The 14,665-nt window shown below is 35.6% G+C and overlaps 2 protein-coding genes and 1 long non-coding RNA gene across 5 annotated transcripts; 2 read left to right on the forward strand and 1 right to left on the reverse strand.

Moving 5' to 3' along the window:
* Positions 1-420: 420 nt before the first annotated feature.
* Positions 421-10,000, reverse strand: LOC111324327 (uncharacterized). Its single transcript, XM_022927862.2, has 17 exons — positions 9,855-10,000; positions 8,801-8,844; positions 8,156-8,219; positions 7,557-7,622; positions 7,017-7,181; positions 5,916-6,070; positions 5,699-5,784; positions 4,889-4,993; positions 4,488-4,555; positions 4,267-4,319; positions 4,036-4,088; positions 3,601-3,684; positions 3,185-3,278; positions 2,325-2,437; positions 2,104-2,163; positions 1,666-1,790; positions 421-906 (listed from the first exon to the last, which is right to left on the reverse strand). The coding sequence occupies exons 1-16, from the start codon at positions 9,889-9,891 to the stop codon at positions 1,682-1,684; spliced, it is 1,356 nt and encodes a 451-aa protein (XP_022783597.2). The 5' UTR covers positions 9,892-10,000; the 3' UTR covers positions 421-906; positions 1,666-1,681.
* LOC148741336 (uncharacterized) lies at positions 2,373-5,918 on the forward strand. 3 transcript variants are annotated; one of them, XR_015993409.1, is made up of 4 exons: positions 2,373-2,505; positions 4,286-4,358; positions 5,134-5,190; positions 5,572-5,918. It is a non-coding gene; the product is annotated as an uncharacterized LOC148741336 (long non-coding RNA). The 3 variants fall into 3 exon arrangements; XR_015993405.1 differs by having other exon boundaries at positions 5,139-5,190; XR_015993408.1 differs by having other exon boundaries at positions 5,134-5,918.
* An 85-nt stretch (positions 10,001-10,085) lies between the features above and the next one.
* On the forward strand, positions 10,086-13,747 carry LOC111324328 (GSK3-beta interaction protein). Its single transcript, XM_022927863.2, has 2 exons — positions 10,086-10,479; positions 12,492-13,747. The coding sequence occupies exons 1-2, from the start codon at positions 10,297-10,299 to the stop codon at positions 12,696-12,698; spliced, it is 390 nt and encodes a 129-aa protein (XP_022783598.2). The 5' UTR covers positions 10,086-10,296; the 3' UTR covers positions 12,699-13,747.
* The last annotated feature ends 918 nt before the right edge of the window (positions 13,748-14,665 follow it).

The following is a 14,665-nucleotide window of genomic DNA, read 5'->3' on the forward strand; positions in this document are numbered from 1 at the left end:
GAACGGTTTGATTCCATATGGTGTTTTGTCTAGATGGCCCCGGTTTCATGAAAGGTAACATAGCCAAATTCTGGATTATGCTCCATATACCAATTCCCGAGTTACGTCACAAACAAGACAGTGGAGTTTTGATGTACGTCACAAGCAAAACAATGGAGATTTGATGTATAAATAAACAACGCACCAAATAAATGTTGACTTCTCTTCTTCTGGGACACTTGGGACAACTGGGACAACCGGGACAACTGGGACAGCTGGGACAGCTGGGACAACTGGGACAACTGGGACAACCGGGACAACTGGGACAGCTGGGACAGCTGCTTTTTTAGAGAAAATTCATATTCTATTGTTTAGGGAGGACGATTGACTTACACACTGATTAGGATTATTTCATTCAAAGTAATTCTTATAAGTAACATGCAGTCACATTTTTATTTGTTTGCTGTTAGTCTTTATTCTCTAACATAGATATGTGCGTGGTATGACGTAGCTTAAGGGAGTTCGGTTACAAAGATTCAATGAAATACTTCCCAGAGTGGAGGTTACAGTTTTCTTCCCAGTGCTCTTTCTCCCTTGGGTAACAGTCTTTTGTTTGTATAGTATTTCTTTTTCTCCCTTGGCCTGGAGACAAAAGTGTCCTTACGAATTCCTGAGGTCTAACCTTTTCCTCTCCTTGGAGACAAGATATTTTTCAATACTTCCTCTCTTAAAGTCCCTTACCAACCAATCGTTTTTTCTCCTTTAGTTAACGTGGGTAAATTCTTCATTGTCTATGCAATGTCATTCTCCATCAGGTAATCCTTCCTTGTAACGGTCATCTTAACCGGGTGTCTCCTCTTTTGGTTCTCTTCTTTTTTTTAAGAGAAACCGTTCCTTTTTCTCTTTTCTTTGTTGTATTCTTTCTCCCTAGGCGCGAAAAAGATGTGTGACAAAAGAGCTGCATAACTTTAGAAGGTACTTCATTTATCTGGATAAAAGGTTTTAAGTAATACAATAGAGTATAGCCTCATTGCACTTACACCTGTTCGAACAACCTGCCTAATTATAATTTATGTGACCCGGTTTTTTTTCTTTGGATATCAATTTTGTTTCTCTTCTTCTTTTTATCCAAAGCATAGCTTACCAATTGAACTGTATCAAAAACAACTACAGACTGAGAAAAAACTTAAAACAATACGTTCACGGAGGTTGTAGTATGTTGTTAAAATAAAGAATTAAGAATACAGATGGCAGTCGATAATTGGAAGTTCCTGCGATATCTACCCAGTTCACACTGAGATGGGAGAAACTATTTTCATTTATTCTGTACTTGTACATTTGATTTTTTTCCAAATTTTCACTTATAGCAAGACTTGTGACCAGTCAGTGGTTTCAACGGGATGCGGGGGTGGGAGTTTATTCGCAAGCGATTATGTCGAATGATCGGGCGAGTAGGATAGTCTTGAAAAATTAGGAACTGACAGTTATGGATGATAAGGACTGGCGTCTGTATAACTTGAGCGGAAGTCACCAATGGAGGAAGAACAAGCTCGCACGACGCAAAAGAGAAATCAAGTAAACATCCTAAAGCATTCGCAGCGATTTGGGGCAATTTTATAGGAAATGCTGAATATAAAACATGAAAGTTGATGAACAAAATACATACACTTGCAGGCTAAGACTTACTTTATCCGAAATATGATTAGATATAAAATTCACTCAGGAGTCCGTCGCCTCTCGCTCTATTATTCTCCAGCTTTTCTCTCGTCACCAGGACCTCTCCGGTAGGATTAGCGCAATTCATTCGATGCCTGGAAACAACAGATCACCCGCATTTCAGTATTCCTTGGTAGGGTACTTCCATTATTTGGGTGAAAAACGAAAAAAAATTAAATGCATCACGCTTTGGTAGAGAAATAACAACGCACAGAGATTAGGCGACTCACTTGAACGCTTAACCTAGGCATTTTCAGAGCGAGAACGAAGAGTAAAATAAATCGATTTTTAGAAAAGTTATCAGCGGTTCTTGCGACGAAGCTTAGTTCAACTTTCACTTAAACGGCTTGGCTGTGCAAAAATTTTCTACGAAGTTTATTTAAACGTAGTTGTTGTTGTTCTTCTTACCAGTGAAAATGCTGCTCACATGCAAGAGTATTGGGAAGCGCTTTCAGTCCAGTCCTAGACCTGCGCAACAAAACACATACGCATGCCTCAGTCCTAAGACCTCTTAAAATCAATATCGTCTTTGTCGTTGCTTCTGCTTTCGCACATTTGTTTGTCCACTCTTTGTAATCGGTACAGTTCTCTCTGACTCTTGGTAATATTTTTTTTCGGAAAATTCTTACCAGGTTGCGTTAATCATGGAGTAATGACTTGTAAACACTCTATCAAGACACGAAGAACACATTAACAGCTGAGTGGCGTCCATCACCTCACAAGTTGACTTACAGCACTTAATCTGAAAATCAAATCAATCTGTGAGTCAGAAATTGGAACATGGAAAGAAATTACAACACATCAGCTAGGGTATGAAGAAGTATTGCATCCTCTTAATAAAGCATGAACATACTGTCACGAAGCCAGGAGAACATTCCTGTTTTCCACTTAAAACACTTTATCGGTCTACGACCTAACTTTACTGGTATCTTAAACTACTGAAAAACCTTTCCAAATCTTACGATCTCGAATCTTATTTACAGTAGCCGATTACATTATACCTATTTCTAAACAGTATTTTTAGCAGTAAGAACATTCTAGACGCTAAAGACGACATATCCTTAAAATACCTCAGCAGAATGTTCCGGAATATGGAGAAGTTTCTCGCACAGCTTAGAAAAATAGCGATGTGGTGAATCAATATTCTAAATTGTTCCCTTGATTTCTGGAAACTTCGTTACACATACTGACAATGGAGTTCTAGAATCCATATCACAAAGCAATCACATATGACGTAGATCGGAACGTTTCCACTGCATCATGCAACGATAGAACATTTTCTTTTGATTCAGTGACGTAAAACTAAAACAAAGGTACACACAGCATCCCAACATTCCTTATACATAATTTTTTCAATTTTAATTCAAATATTAGCAATTAAGGATTAAAATAATATCATGGAATCGTTATCATCACCACCATCACTATCATTGCAACTACCACAATTAACATGTTCAGTCATTAACCGCATAACTTTATAACCTCCAACCTGTCTCTGAAGTTTGTAGGAGTAAAGTTTCGTATGACTGGGATACTCCATTAGATGATCGATAAGATGTCCGCGGCCATCACATAAAATTAATCTGGAAAAGAACGAAAAAAAAAAACAACCATCCCGCTTTAGAAAACAAATTCAAATTACCTGTCATTGTTTGACTTTCGTTCTCCTTATGTACCACGTTGTGAAAGGCTGGTTTCTGGTTTTGTAATATTTATATTTCACAGTATATTGTTTATACACCAAAACAAAAACTTACAGCAACGACAACAAAAGAAAAAATCATTTTCAAAAAAAGAAAAATAGAAATGAAGTATTTTATTCTCTTAAAAGTAATCAATGATCAGTCAGCAATCATCAACAGTTGCTGGAAATTCGTGTGACCTGTAGCTTTTCGTTTCACTTACCCACATTCAAAACAGTATGCCAGGTTTGACCTCACACCACAGTCACTACACTTTGCATCTTTTGATTCACGAAGCTTTTGACATCTGGTCGCAGAGCAAGGGATAGGAAATTGTTTCAGAAATACTGCTACATTCATTCTACATCCTTAGAGCTTTGGCTCCTAATTAACCCCCCCCCCCTTCCCCCCACAACCTCAACTAAAAAACACCACGACCCCTCCTGCCATGGTTGTGGCCACTTCCTGCAAGCAAAACTTTCAGCTTGCTTCATGATCCTTTATTTCGTAGGTGGATATTTAAGCGAGCTCTAAAAATAACAAGATACTATGTACTGTGGATATCAATCAACCAAGATTTTGATACTTTTTCTGGAAATATTTTCCTCCTACAACCCTAAGACATGCACGTGTTGTATGCTTGCAGGCACTCTCTCACCTTTTATAATATTCTTTTAATGAGCTGGAGTAAAATGGCCCCTGTGAAGTTTTCTAGAAGAAAAAAATTCAATAATGATACATTGTAGAGATATTCTTCTAGAGAGCCTCGAAAAAAACAATTTTTAAGACGTTGTAAAACTCAAAACCAGTACATTTGCATATGAAATAAAAAAATTACATGAAAAACAATGTTACATTCTATAAACAAAAAGAGTAACATTTGACATACCTGCTGACCATTATTGCAGCTGTATGGAAATTCACTATGCTGCCCAGTGGATCCTAAATGGACAATTTGTCGAAAGATTCTAAATGCTACATGTAAGTTAATATAAAAAATAACATGACATAAACAAAGATCTATATTATTCAATTTGAAAATAACTTTTCAACAAGATGGTTCCAGTGGCTCTAAAAGTCCTATATTTCCATGCTTAAATGTGCACTCACCAACTGCTGAGCTGAAAGTCCACACTGTACAGTCTTGTGGTAGGTGACCAACACGTCTGCATCTCCAGCTGAAATCAATCAAAGCGCAACCTAGCTAATGCACAGTAACTGTAATGCACTTGTAACTTTTAAAAAAATCAATCTACTAGTTATTAAATAGAGTGGAATAATTAGGACAGTGCTGGACTCAAAAGGTCTCATAACTATGATTCAACCTTTGAGGCTGGGGAAGCCAAACATGTACCAGTACTTGATCTTAGTACATGGCTAACTAGAATAACAAAAAGTTGGTTAACTTGTGAGGATCACGACTGATTGGCAGTTTTCAGATGGAGGGGGGCTTCCTAGGCAAATGGACGTGCATGCTTTTGCTTCAAGGTTACTTGAGGTGAATGCCTCACCATTTGTAGCTTGATAAGATGCTGCTTTGTTCTTTGTATTTAAACTTTGTTTTATCCCACACCTGCATCTTATTTTCTGTATGATTAACTGGTTTCAGCTGTCTTCTGAGAAAAATACAAATTAAACAAAATATTTGCATCATTTCAGATAAGTTTTGCAAATTTCTATTTATTAAAATATGTGGATTGTGTTATGTTCTTACTGCCAAGAAATGGTAAAAGATATTTATTTGTTTTGTCACAAGTGTAGGGGCAAAAATAATCAGAGTCCACAGGTGGAATCAAACCTCATGGCAGCTCAGGTTTTTTTCATTATTTTATTCCTGGCTTTGGACACGCCTAGTAAAACAACTCTCTCTTTTTCATAAGGTCGTAGTAGTAGCAGCAAGTAGGATAAATATTGTAAGAAATAAACAACTTTTTCAGAGACATGTTTCGGCATGCTCATGCCATCTTCAATCAATGAGTAACTGAATGTGAGTAATTGTATAACAGACAAGTAGATGAATACTTGTCTGTACTGTACAAGTACTTTCTCTTTTTCATTAGCAAGACCAAAATTCACCATGTAGAAATGATTATTGGCCATTCTCGTAAGTTTTTAATTCCTTTCAGTGACTGCACCCAGCTGGATATAATCACACATACAACAAAAACAATAAAACATTATTTTGTTTTTGCAGGTTAAGTCTTGGGCGTTGTTCCTGTTTTACTTTCTCTTTACAGACCTCCCAGCTGATATTAATAATTATAATAAATATAAATATTAATAACTGTAAGGTGTAAAGTTCTCTACAATGCATGTCATACTTTTCCTCCTTCTCCTGGCTCTTAGTAGTTGTGTATCTGTTTGAACTTTCACCACCTGTTTTAGGTGAATTTTTAGATTTTGAGCTCTGAAAAGGAACAGGGAAAAGCAACAAAATAATAAGTTCTCCATGATAAAAAAATAATACTTCAATTCATTAAAAGTTTAAGGATTATGCACTGTGAGATATGAACTTTTAAGAATCCACTACAACTGTACTTTGATTTCCTTTTGGTTAGAATTCAGTCCAAAAAAGTCAGTTTCACCCTCATCAGAGTCATCACCCTCGTCAGTTGTACTTGAAGAATGTCCATCCTTCTGTGTATCTTTAAAATTGTTGACATCATCATCTGATGAGTCACAGTCTTTGTATGCTACACAACAGGAAAAAAATGAACAAAATAAATACTGTAGAGTAATTCTACAGTTTTCTGATTTGTAACAAACATGCATGATTAACAAAAGACCTGGGAACACAAATTATAAAATTAAGTTTCACTAAACTGACTAGTCCCAGGATTACTAACTTAAACAAAAGGTATCCATAGTTGTAAAATTTCACTAGTTATCATCATGATAAAAAAGGTAACTCTTAGGCTTATTATAACCTCAAGGGCCTGACCTTTCACAGCTTATGGATCCCTGAGTTATATATCATATACCCTAGGTCTTTTTCTTTTTAAGGGATAAAATTTTGATCATGAAGAACTTAACATATTCATTTTAACCGCAAACTTTAAAAAAAAATTAAATCCTAGGATTGTTAAATACAGGGACATCAAAATCTAAATCATTATGGACAAGGAAATTACTAGCCAATTGATGAGACTTCAGATATTTCTCATACCCAGCAACTCATCATCAGGGTGTTGATATAAAACTAAGATTTCAGCTAATGAATCCCATAGCATTTGTTTCAAGAAAAAAAATATTGTACTTTTTTTTAACTAGCACCAATCAGAGGAGGTCTACATGTTGAAACCAAGCATAACAGAAACTCTGATTTTTTATAATTAACAATTATTCCTTGAGCACGCGTTGGATATGAGATGATTGATAGCCAACGAGGCGCATAGCGCCAAGTTGGCTATAATCATCTCATATCCAACAAGCATGAGTGGAATAATTGTTTTATTAAAAACGTTAAATTAAATTATTAAATTTTATTAAATTTTAAGCTCCCTTTTAATTTTAAGCTGACACGTACACTTGCCATATTTGTAGATTATGGTATATTGGCTGATATACCATAATAGCTAAGCCAATAAAAAGTCTTGAATTGCATTATCCAATGATCTAGTTTTTAATAATATATTTTACCTAATAGTGCCAGTGGGATGGCCAGTGGTTCATCTAAAGTCAAAGGAAGAGAACCTGAATTTGACTTTGATACAGTGGGATCAGAACTTTCCTCATCCCTTTCTTCTTTGTTTTGCTTTCTTCTTTTCCTTCTCCTTCTCTTTGCTGGTGGTTGCCCTATTTTCCCTTAAAGCCAAAAAAAAAAATGTGGTTGTCCAAAAGGCACACACATGCAGCTTAAGAGAGTCTTTTCTTCTCCACAGAATTTCAAAAATTTTGCAAAAAAAGATTTATTGAATATCTTTGACTCATAATTAATGATTCAATGAAATAATAAAAGTTGGGTCCACAAGGCCCTTTTTGTGCTTGGAAACACACGAAGTTTAAATTAAGCAGTTATTTCAATCAAGGTGACTTTCTGCAAACCAGTAACTGCCTTTTAAGTTAAGTTGATAGAATTTTCCATTTTCTATATAAAAGGTAACAACAATCATCATCAACTATTTCTCCACTGAAGAAAACTTGATGTTTTGTCCATACATTAAAAGGAAAAAATGGTACCTTCTATTTTTGAGCTACTGGAAGCATTTGCTATAAGAGTTCCAAATACTGCACCTTCATCAGATCCTACAATGAATTTTATAAATGCTTTTATAATATATATTGATTTTTATGCAGCTAGCAGCACTCGTGGGTAATGTGAAGTGAATGCTGTGTTCTGATTAGCAACCTAAATGGGTAAGATGGGTCAGGATCACCTTGTTCGTGCCTTGTTCCCATGCAAGAAAAAGATTGCATGGAGTGGACTGACAAAGTGCAAAATTTTTTTAACAATGTTGGCCATGGTGTTGCTAAAAAGGAGGAAGAACAAAGAAAACAAAATAATAACTTGAAGATGTTCTTGATACTTATAATTTATATCAACATCCTTTTGCTGTAAAATAAATCCTTTATTGCATGATGTGCAGAAAAAAGTTAAAACACTTCGAATAAGCAATCATGTCCTTGCAATTAAAGAAAATTTGGAGCGGTAGTTCAGATCATCTTTGTCACCAACTGGAGGCTTCCCATTTGTCAAAAAGTGTCTAGAAAGCTTTCCATAGGGGGAAGGGGTACATGGATATGGCTTGGTAGCTCTAATTAAATATAATTATACTTGCCAAATCTTTCGGAGATATTCTTTAGTTCATTCTTGTTCACTTGACCTGTAGCAATTTTGTAAGCCTATAATATGGGTTAAAATAAAACCCCATTAAATGAAGAACAATAACTAGTTGGCAATGATCAGAAAAAAAAGTGTCATATACATGAATGATCGTCTAGTCTGATCATGTGGATGAGGGTGAAATTGAGAGGGATGCTGTTTTGGCAACCTCAAGCAGTCATCAGAGTTGACTCTGAAGGTCATTTTGACAAATTAACAAAAAGATTCCATGTCACTGTGTCTTTGTTAAGTAAAAGAGTACAGATGCCATCAAAATGCCGTAAGACAAAAAAGTGGCTCAAAGGGTACAGCAGAGTGTATCACTAATGTTCTTACCACACATTGACATTTTCAGTGCTGTATTACTATACAGACCAACAGCAACATGAAATTTCTTTATATGATATAAAAAGAAAATTTTTTAATGCCTAACTTCTCCTGAATGATCAGTCTTCATAATAGAATGTTAATTCCAGGATCAAATCCTTTATTATATTTAATATGCTACGTATGCAAAGATTCAATGAGTAAGAAAGCTTCATTTTCAACTCTTTGATTTGAAACAAGTAGTGCAGAGGAATTTTTTACCACTTCCACATACCTGTAAATTTCCAAGAAATTTGTCAAGCTTGAAACCTTTGGCATCTGCATTATAATAATAATAATAATAGTAGTAGTTTATTAAACTCTCTTGCAGTAACTTACTGAATTAACGAGTTATGATACAATGAAAACTTAATAAGAACGACTATGTACATTTCTGTATACATTAAGTACAAGTTATATACACCAAACAGAACATACATCACATTTGTTAAAAATACTTAAAAGTTAAAAAGTCTTTGGTGCGCTTTGTTCTACAGGTAGTAACGTTTCTGTAAAGATACAACTGGTCTGATTTGTGCCTGAGGTTATAGGGAAAAGTATCGTCTAAGCGTGTCGGCAGAAGAGGATAGAGAGGGTGGTTTATGTCCTTCATTTTGCACATATACTCTTTGCATATCTTATCTCTTCTATAGGCAAGGGTCTCCACCCGTGCTAGCTCGAGGGCTTCTGAGTAGCTATCGGCACATGGGAAAATTATCTTGAGTGCCCTTTTCTGTATGGATTCAATTTTGTCAGACAGATAACCTGGAATGGATTGCCATACTGGTACGGCATATTCTATAACAGATCTAACAGCGCTTGTATAGACCTTTAACATGCTACCTTGGTCAACGCCAGCTCGATGTAGAATACATAGAGAGTAGAGCTTCTTGCAAGCCTTTTTATATATGTAGTTAACATGACTACATGATTCAGACCAGACACGGTCGCATTTAAGTTTTTGAACATTTGGATTTCAAGGAAAAACTGTTTGTTGTGTTGTAGTTCAATTTTATCCTTGGTTCAAATTTTATTTTCCTTTGTTTCAAACTCATTATCATACATTAACATGACCGAGAACAAAGGAAAATAACATTTGAACCAAGTGTAAAATTGAACTACAACAGTTGTATGCGTTTGCACACAAGGGAGGTTACGTCAAAATATGTCGATGCCCGTAAATGATGGAAGACAAATTCCCTCAAGGACCTCTGATTCTGCAACGCTCAATCTTGATTACCTCTCCGAACAATATTCTTGTGTCTATTAGGAAGTAGAAAAATACTCACACATATATGCCGGTGTCTTGTTATTGAAAGAATTCATTTTAAGAAAGATGACTAAAATTTACAAGAAAGATGGAATCGCTGATGCAGATATCACCTGTGCATCATCTTACACGACATGACCAAGAGCAAGTTACAATAACCGGATTCTCGACGTATCGCAGGCTCAGTAAATAATGGCGCATGGTAGTTTTATGAAATACTGCTGGCACTAGTGCTTTGTATTTGCTGTCTGTTGTTACGGTCGGGGACACGGTCGGGAGGGTCGAGAACAGTCGGATACCCTCCTCATTTCCTCCCCAGTCCTCCTCGGTGAATTTGTCAGTTTATTTCCTTTTCACTTCTTTCCTTTCCTTTATTTCCCGTTCTCGTGAAGGTCAGAAGGATCTCCACAAATTTTTCACGGTAGGACTGAAAACTGCACTCTTTGTGTTTCACTCTGAAAATGGAAGACGAGGAAATTGACTTTAAGGTGGAAGCGGAAATGGTGATTGATGACATAGGATTCGCAGTGGAAGAGATAAGCATTTCAAACAAATTACCTTCTTCCCGCGAATGTGTTTACTTGAATATTTTGACCAAAGAGCACAGCAGTATTTGCGTCGAACTTAGCGTATCAGGATTTCGGGTGAGTACGTTCATTATTTGACTGATTTGCATAACCAGAGGTTGATATTGGAATCTGTGGTTATTATTGATAGTGATTAACTCAGATTCACATCAGTCACTATGGAAGAATAATGTAATCAGCGAACATAATATACCTAAGCTACTATGGTGTTGACAGGGATTTTCTAAGGTTATATGTTAGTGGGAAAGCAATCAGATGATGTAATTCGTTTAGGGTCAGAGCAGCATTTAGGGTCGTTTTAACATACAAGATCCGTTCTAGTTGGCATTTAGTTTTATTATTCATGCCGATATAACTACAAACGTCGAAGTGCTATTTCCTAATTTTGGAAGAAAAATTAAAACGGTGAAAAATTAAACCACTTAATCTTTAGAAAGTGATTTTCTACAGTTATAAACTCAGAGGAAATTAATTAAATTTAGGATTGGGCTCAAAGTTGTTTTGAACTTTTAATATACTTCATTTTCTTCCTAGGCTAATGAAAGTCAATTCTTCACGGCTTGTAAAATAAACTTTTAGTACTGTGAACTCCCATTCCAATAAAATAAATATATGGAAAACAAGCAATAATGAAACAAGCAATAATGAACCCAGCAAAAAGGGCGAAAATTTTCCCTGATAGGGTATAATGACAATGTTACAGGAATGGGTTCTTTAAAATAACATCCAGACCAACAAAACCGTCCCATCCCCTTTGAAGAAAGCTAAATTCTCCTGGGAGGGTTCTACATTTATAATTCATAGTATTTTATTAAAAACAGAGTCCCATATTTGCATATTCAGAATTAGGAAAGAAAAGAATAAATCGGTAATTGGAATATTGTAAATGTTTTCCACAGTCGTGCCTCTTTCACGTAAAAGATACTTTACCAGACCTCAAAAACATCTGGAATACAGCTGTACCCACAGATCATTTTATTGTTGATGGTAATCAATCCTTAGTCCAAATGCAAGACCATGCAAATATTATTGTTTTTGTCATGGTTACCTCAAGGGATAAATTTTTCAACTAACATTAACTGATGAATTTAGGATTGGATTGAAAGAAAAATTGAAATAAATGGCAAAGCTTAATTACCTACAATGGATCTCAATTTAAGTTCTGATCCCAAATTAAAGAGTATTAAAAAAAGGAAAGGGTCTCATATTCAGAGTAAGCTAGTGCAGAGATCACTTTTTTTCTTTTTTCGTCATCATGCATTGCACATCACATATAATAAAATACAGTTTACAGGCAAGGAGCAGAAGTTTAATTTCTGCCATTTTCCCTAAGGAAGACATGATTTGAAGTCCCTGTTGAATATTACTGTTGTTACTCCAACTCTCAGTTGAGAGCTCTTCTTTATATATCTTATTAACCAGACGCGAGGGCCGTACTGGGAGAATATCGGCCCAAGGTCTTGACAGTATGGACCTTACTGCGCTCGGTCTGTACAAAAAAGACCGAGGGCTGATATTCTTCCAGTACGGTCCCGAGCAAGCTTGGTTAATAAGAGATTTATTATACCACTGAAGTTCAAAGGGACACAAATGCAATATCATTCGGGACCTTTCGGGACAGTGCCCGGTCCAATACTGAGAGAATATTGACCGGCAATAGAGCATTTTGATTGGTTGATTTTAGTTATCGGCCCTCTGACTGCCCGAGTCGTGTAATAAAACCCTTTACACTCTGACATTAATCTTTTTATTAATATCCAGACTGTTCTACACTGTATATTATTATACTTCCTACATTGGAAATGTTAGCTATACTTCCTGCAGTCAGTGTGGACTAAGAGAATTTGTTTAACAATAAAGATATTCATTAGTTGGTGATCATTTCCTCTATTCTTGTAGCCATAATGTGTGATTGAGCAGTGATAATTATAGTAAAGCAAATTTGATGCTAATTGCCACACCCAGGCATCATGGGGTTAAACCTCAACTTTTTTACCCTCTTTTTCTGTGATTGTGGCAGCATTTTGTTATTGCTCTCTATATAATATTTCAATTTTCTTTCATTTCAGATTGTCAGCGAAAAATTCGATGACAAACAAGAAAACAGTAATTCCAAATATTACGAAACAATATATGCCCTATTAGACTCCATGAGTCCAGGATATACAAAGTCATTTGGTGAAGCATTGGTACGGAAGCTTTCATCACTGCAAGGTCCTACTAATGAAGATTTAGAGATACCTGATGAGTGTGCTGATGAAGCTGCATGTTCTTGATGACAAAATACTCTGACTATTAGTGTGTACAGTGTGTTTGTAAAACATTTTCTACATTATCATTTTTTTTTAATTACACTCTTTACTCTTCGAAAAGGCAACCTCTTTTGAACAAAATTAATTGTAAAATCTTAATGTTAAGTAATAGTTGATTTGTGAGAAACTCCTAGAATTCATAAGCATGAAAGACTGCCGGCATACCCTCTAGATCTGATGGTATACAGTATGTTATAAAAAGAGACAGTAATTTATATGGAGAAATTATTTAATGGTTACTGATTACTGTGGAACTCAGGAAAGCATGAACATTGTGATTCTGTAAAGCCAGCTGTGTACTGATCAAACTCAGTGGAGTTCAGGACATGCCAATAAACATCAAAACACAAAATGATTACCAAATGAATGTTGTTTGGGTTTTGTATTTGCATTTGGGATTTGTTATTCGATACACAGTTAACATTTCACAAATATCTTCTTTGTTCATGGTCTTCAGAGTTTCACAGTAAAGCAGGGAACATCACCTGGAGAGTGAATAAAAATTGAAACCTTCTACAAACATTGTAAAGAATAATATTGTTCTTAAGCCTTTGTACACTTTTTCTTGACTCATGCATTTGTTGTTAATAGAAAAGTAATTTTAAAATATAAGTATTACAGTAACTATGCATTTAATATATTATGGCTTCTTATTTAGATAAGTGACATTAATATTGTAGAGGTAAAGCAAGTCTAAGGTATAATATAACAGAGAATTTCCTGTTCATAGTTGGGTTCACATTTGACATTGGCAACCAAACAGTAAAGAACAGTATACTTAATTAGGCACCATCATATTTTCCCCATTTTCACTGCATATTTTAAAATATTTTATTGTTTACAGTTTTTATATTGTTCTTTTTTTTGTGTGAGAGAGATCAGTATTTAGCTTGGTAAATTATTGGGTAAATCATAATTGAAAGTAAGTTAAACCTAAATTTCAAACTCACATTTGTCAAAATATGATGTGATGAGTATCAGTCAATAAATTTATTCAAAATGGTGATCTCAAATTTGTTTAATTTATTTGATGACTGTTGATTAGATTTTTTTTTGGATGATTTGTTTGAAAGATGGAGTGATTAGTTCTATTGTGAAAGACAGAGAGTTAAAATAAGAATCCTCAGACAAATCATACATTACAAAAACAAGTATGAAGAAATATATGTTGGCAGCTGGCACTATCTGGTGGCAAGAAACATATGGGGACAAAAATAAGCAATAACAAGCTCAAGAAATTAAACTCATTAGAATAATCATGCACAGCCATATTACTGTAATATGCATGGGAAGCTGAGCATGCATGGGGCCCATGCAGGTGTTTAAACTTGCATGCTCGACATACAGTCATGACATATGTCAGGGTGCCAGACTGCTAATGTTTAGAATCCAGAGCTACATGTGGAAGGGATTAACCATATCATAGACCACCAAATCATACAGTCTAGTACTTTTTAGTCTGTTAAGTAAACATGCCCGGAAGGGCCCAACTGGCTCATCCTTGGTGTAAAAACCTGTGAAGCTCACGAGTGACGTTAAACAAAGACAACAAAACATTATAAACAATAGCGTACAGCAAAACAATACCTCATGAAACAAAGAAAACCTCGTTAGGTTTTTACACCAAGGATGACCTGCCCAACTGGTCCCTGGTGAAGTGGCTGGGAGGGGCTTTTCTCCCACATACTTCTCCCTCAAGTGACATTTTTTTTCTTCCTGCTGTCCTTCACTTCTCATTGCCCCATCCTTGATCAGAGAACCTGCTGCCAGGCTATCTTTAGTTTTTTTGGCATATCAAATGCCTCAAATAGCATATCAATCTGACATTTAATCAATTCAATTTTCAGATCAGTGCATGTATTTAAGAAATGAATTCTTTGAACTGTGCATCATCTTAAGAGTGAATTCTTCCTAAAATCAGGCTAAGCTGG

The sequence above is a fragment of the Stylophora pistillata genome, chromosome 1 (genome assembly GCF_964205215.1).
Source record: "Stylophora pistillata chromosome 1, jaStyPist1.2, whole genome shotgun sequence".
NCBI lineage: Eukaryota > Metazoa > Cnidaria > Anthozoa > Scleractinia > Pocilloporidae > Stylophora > Stylophora pistillata.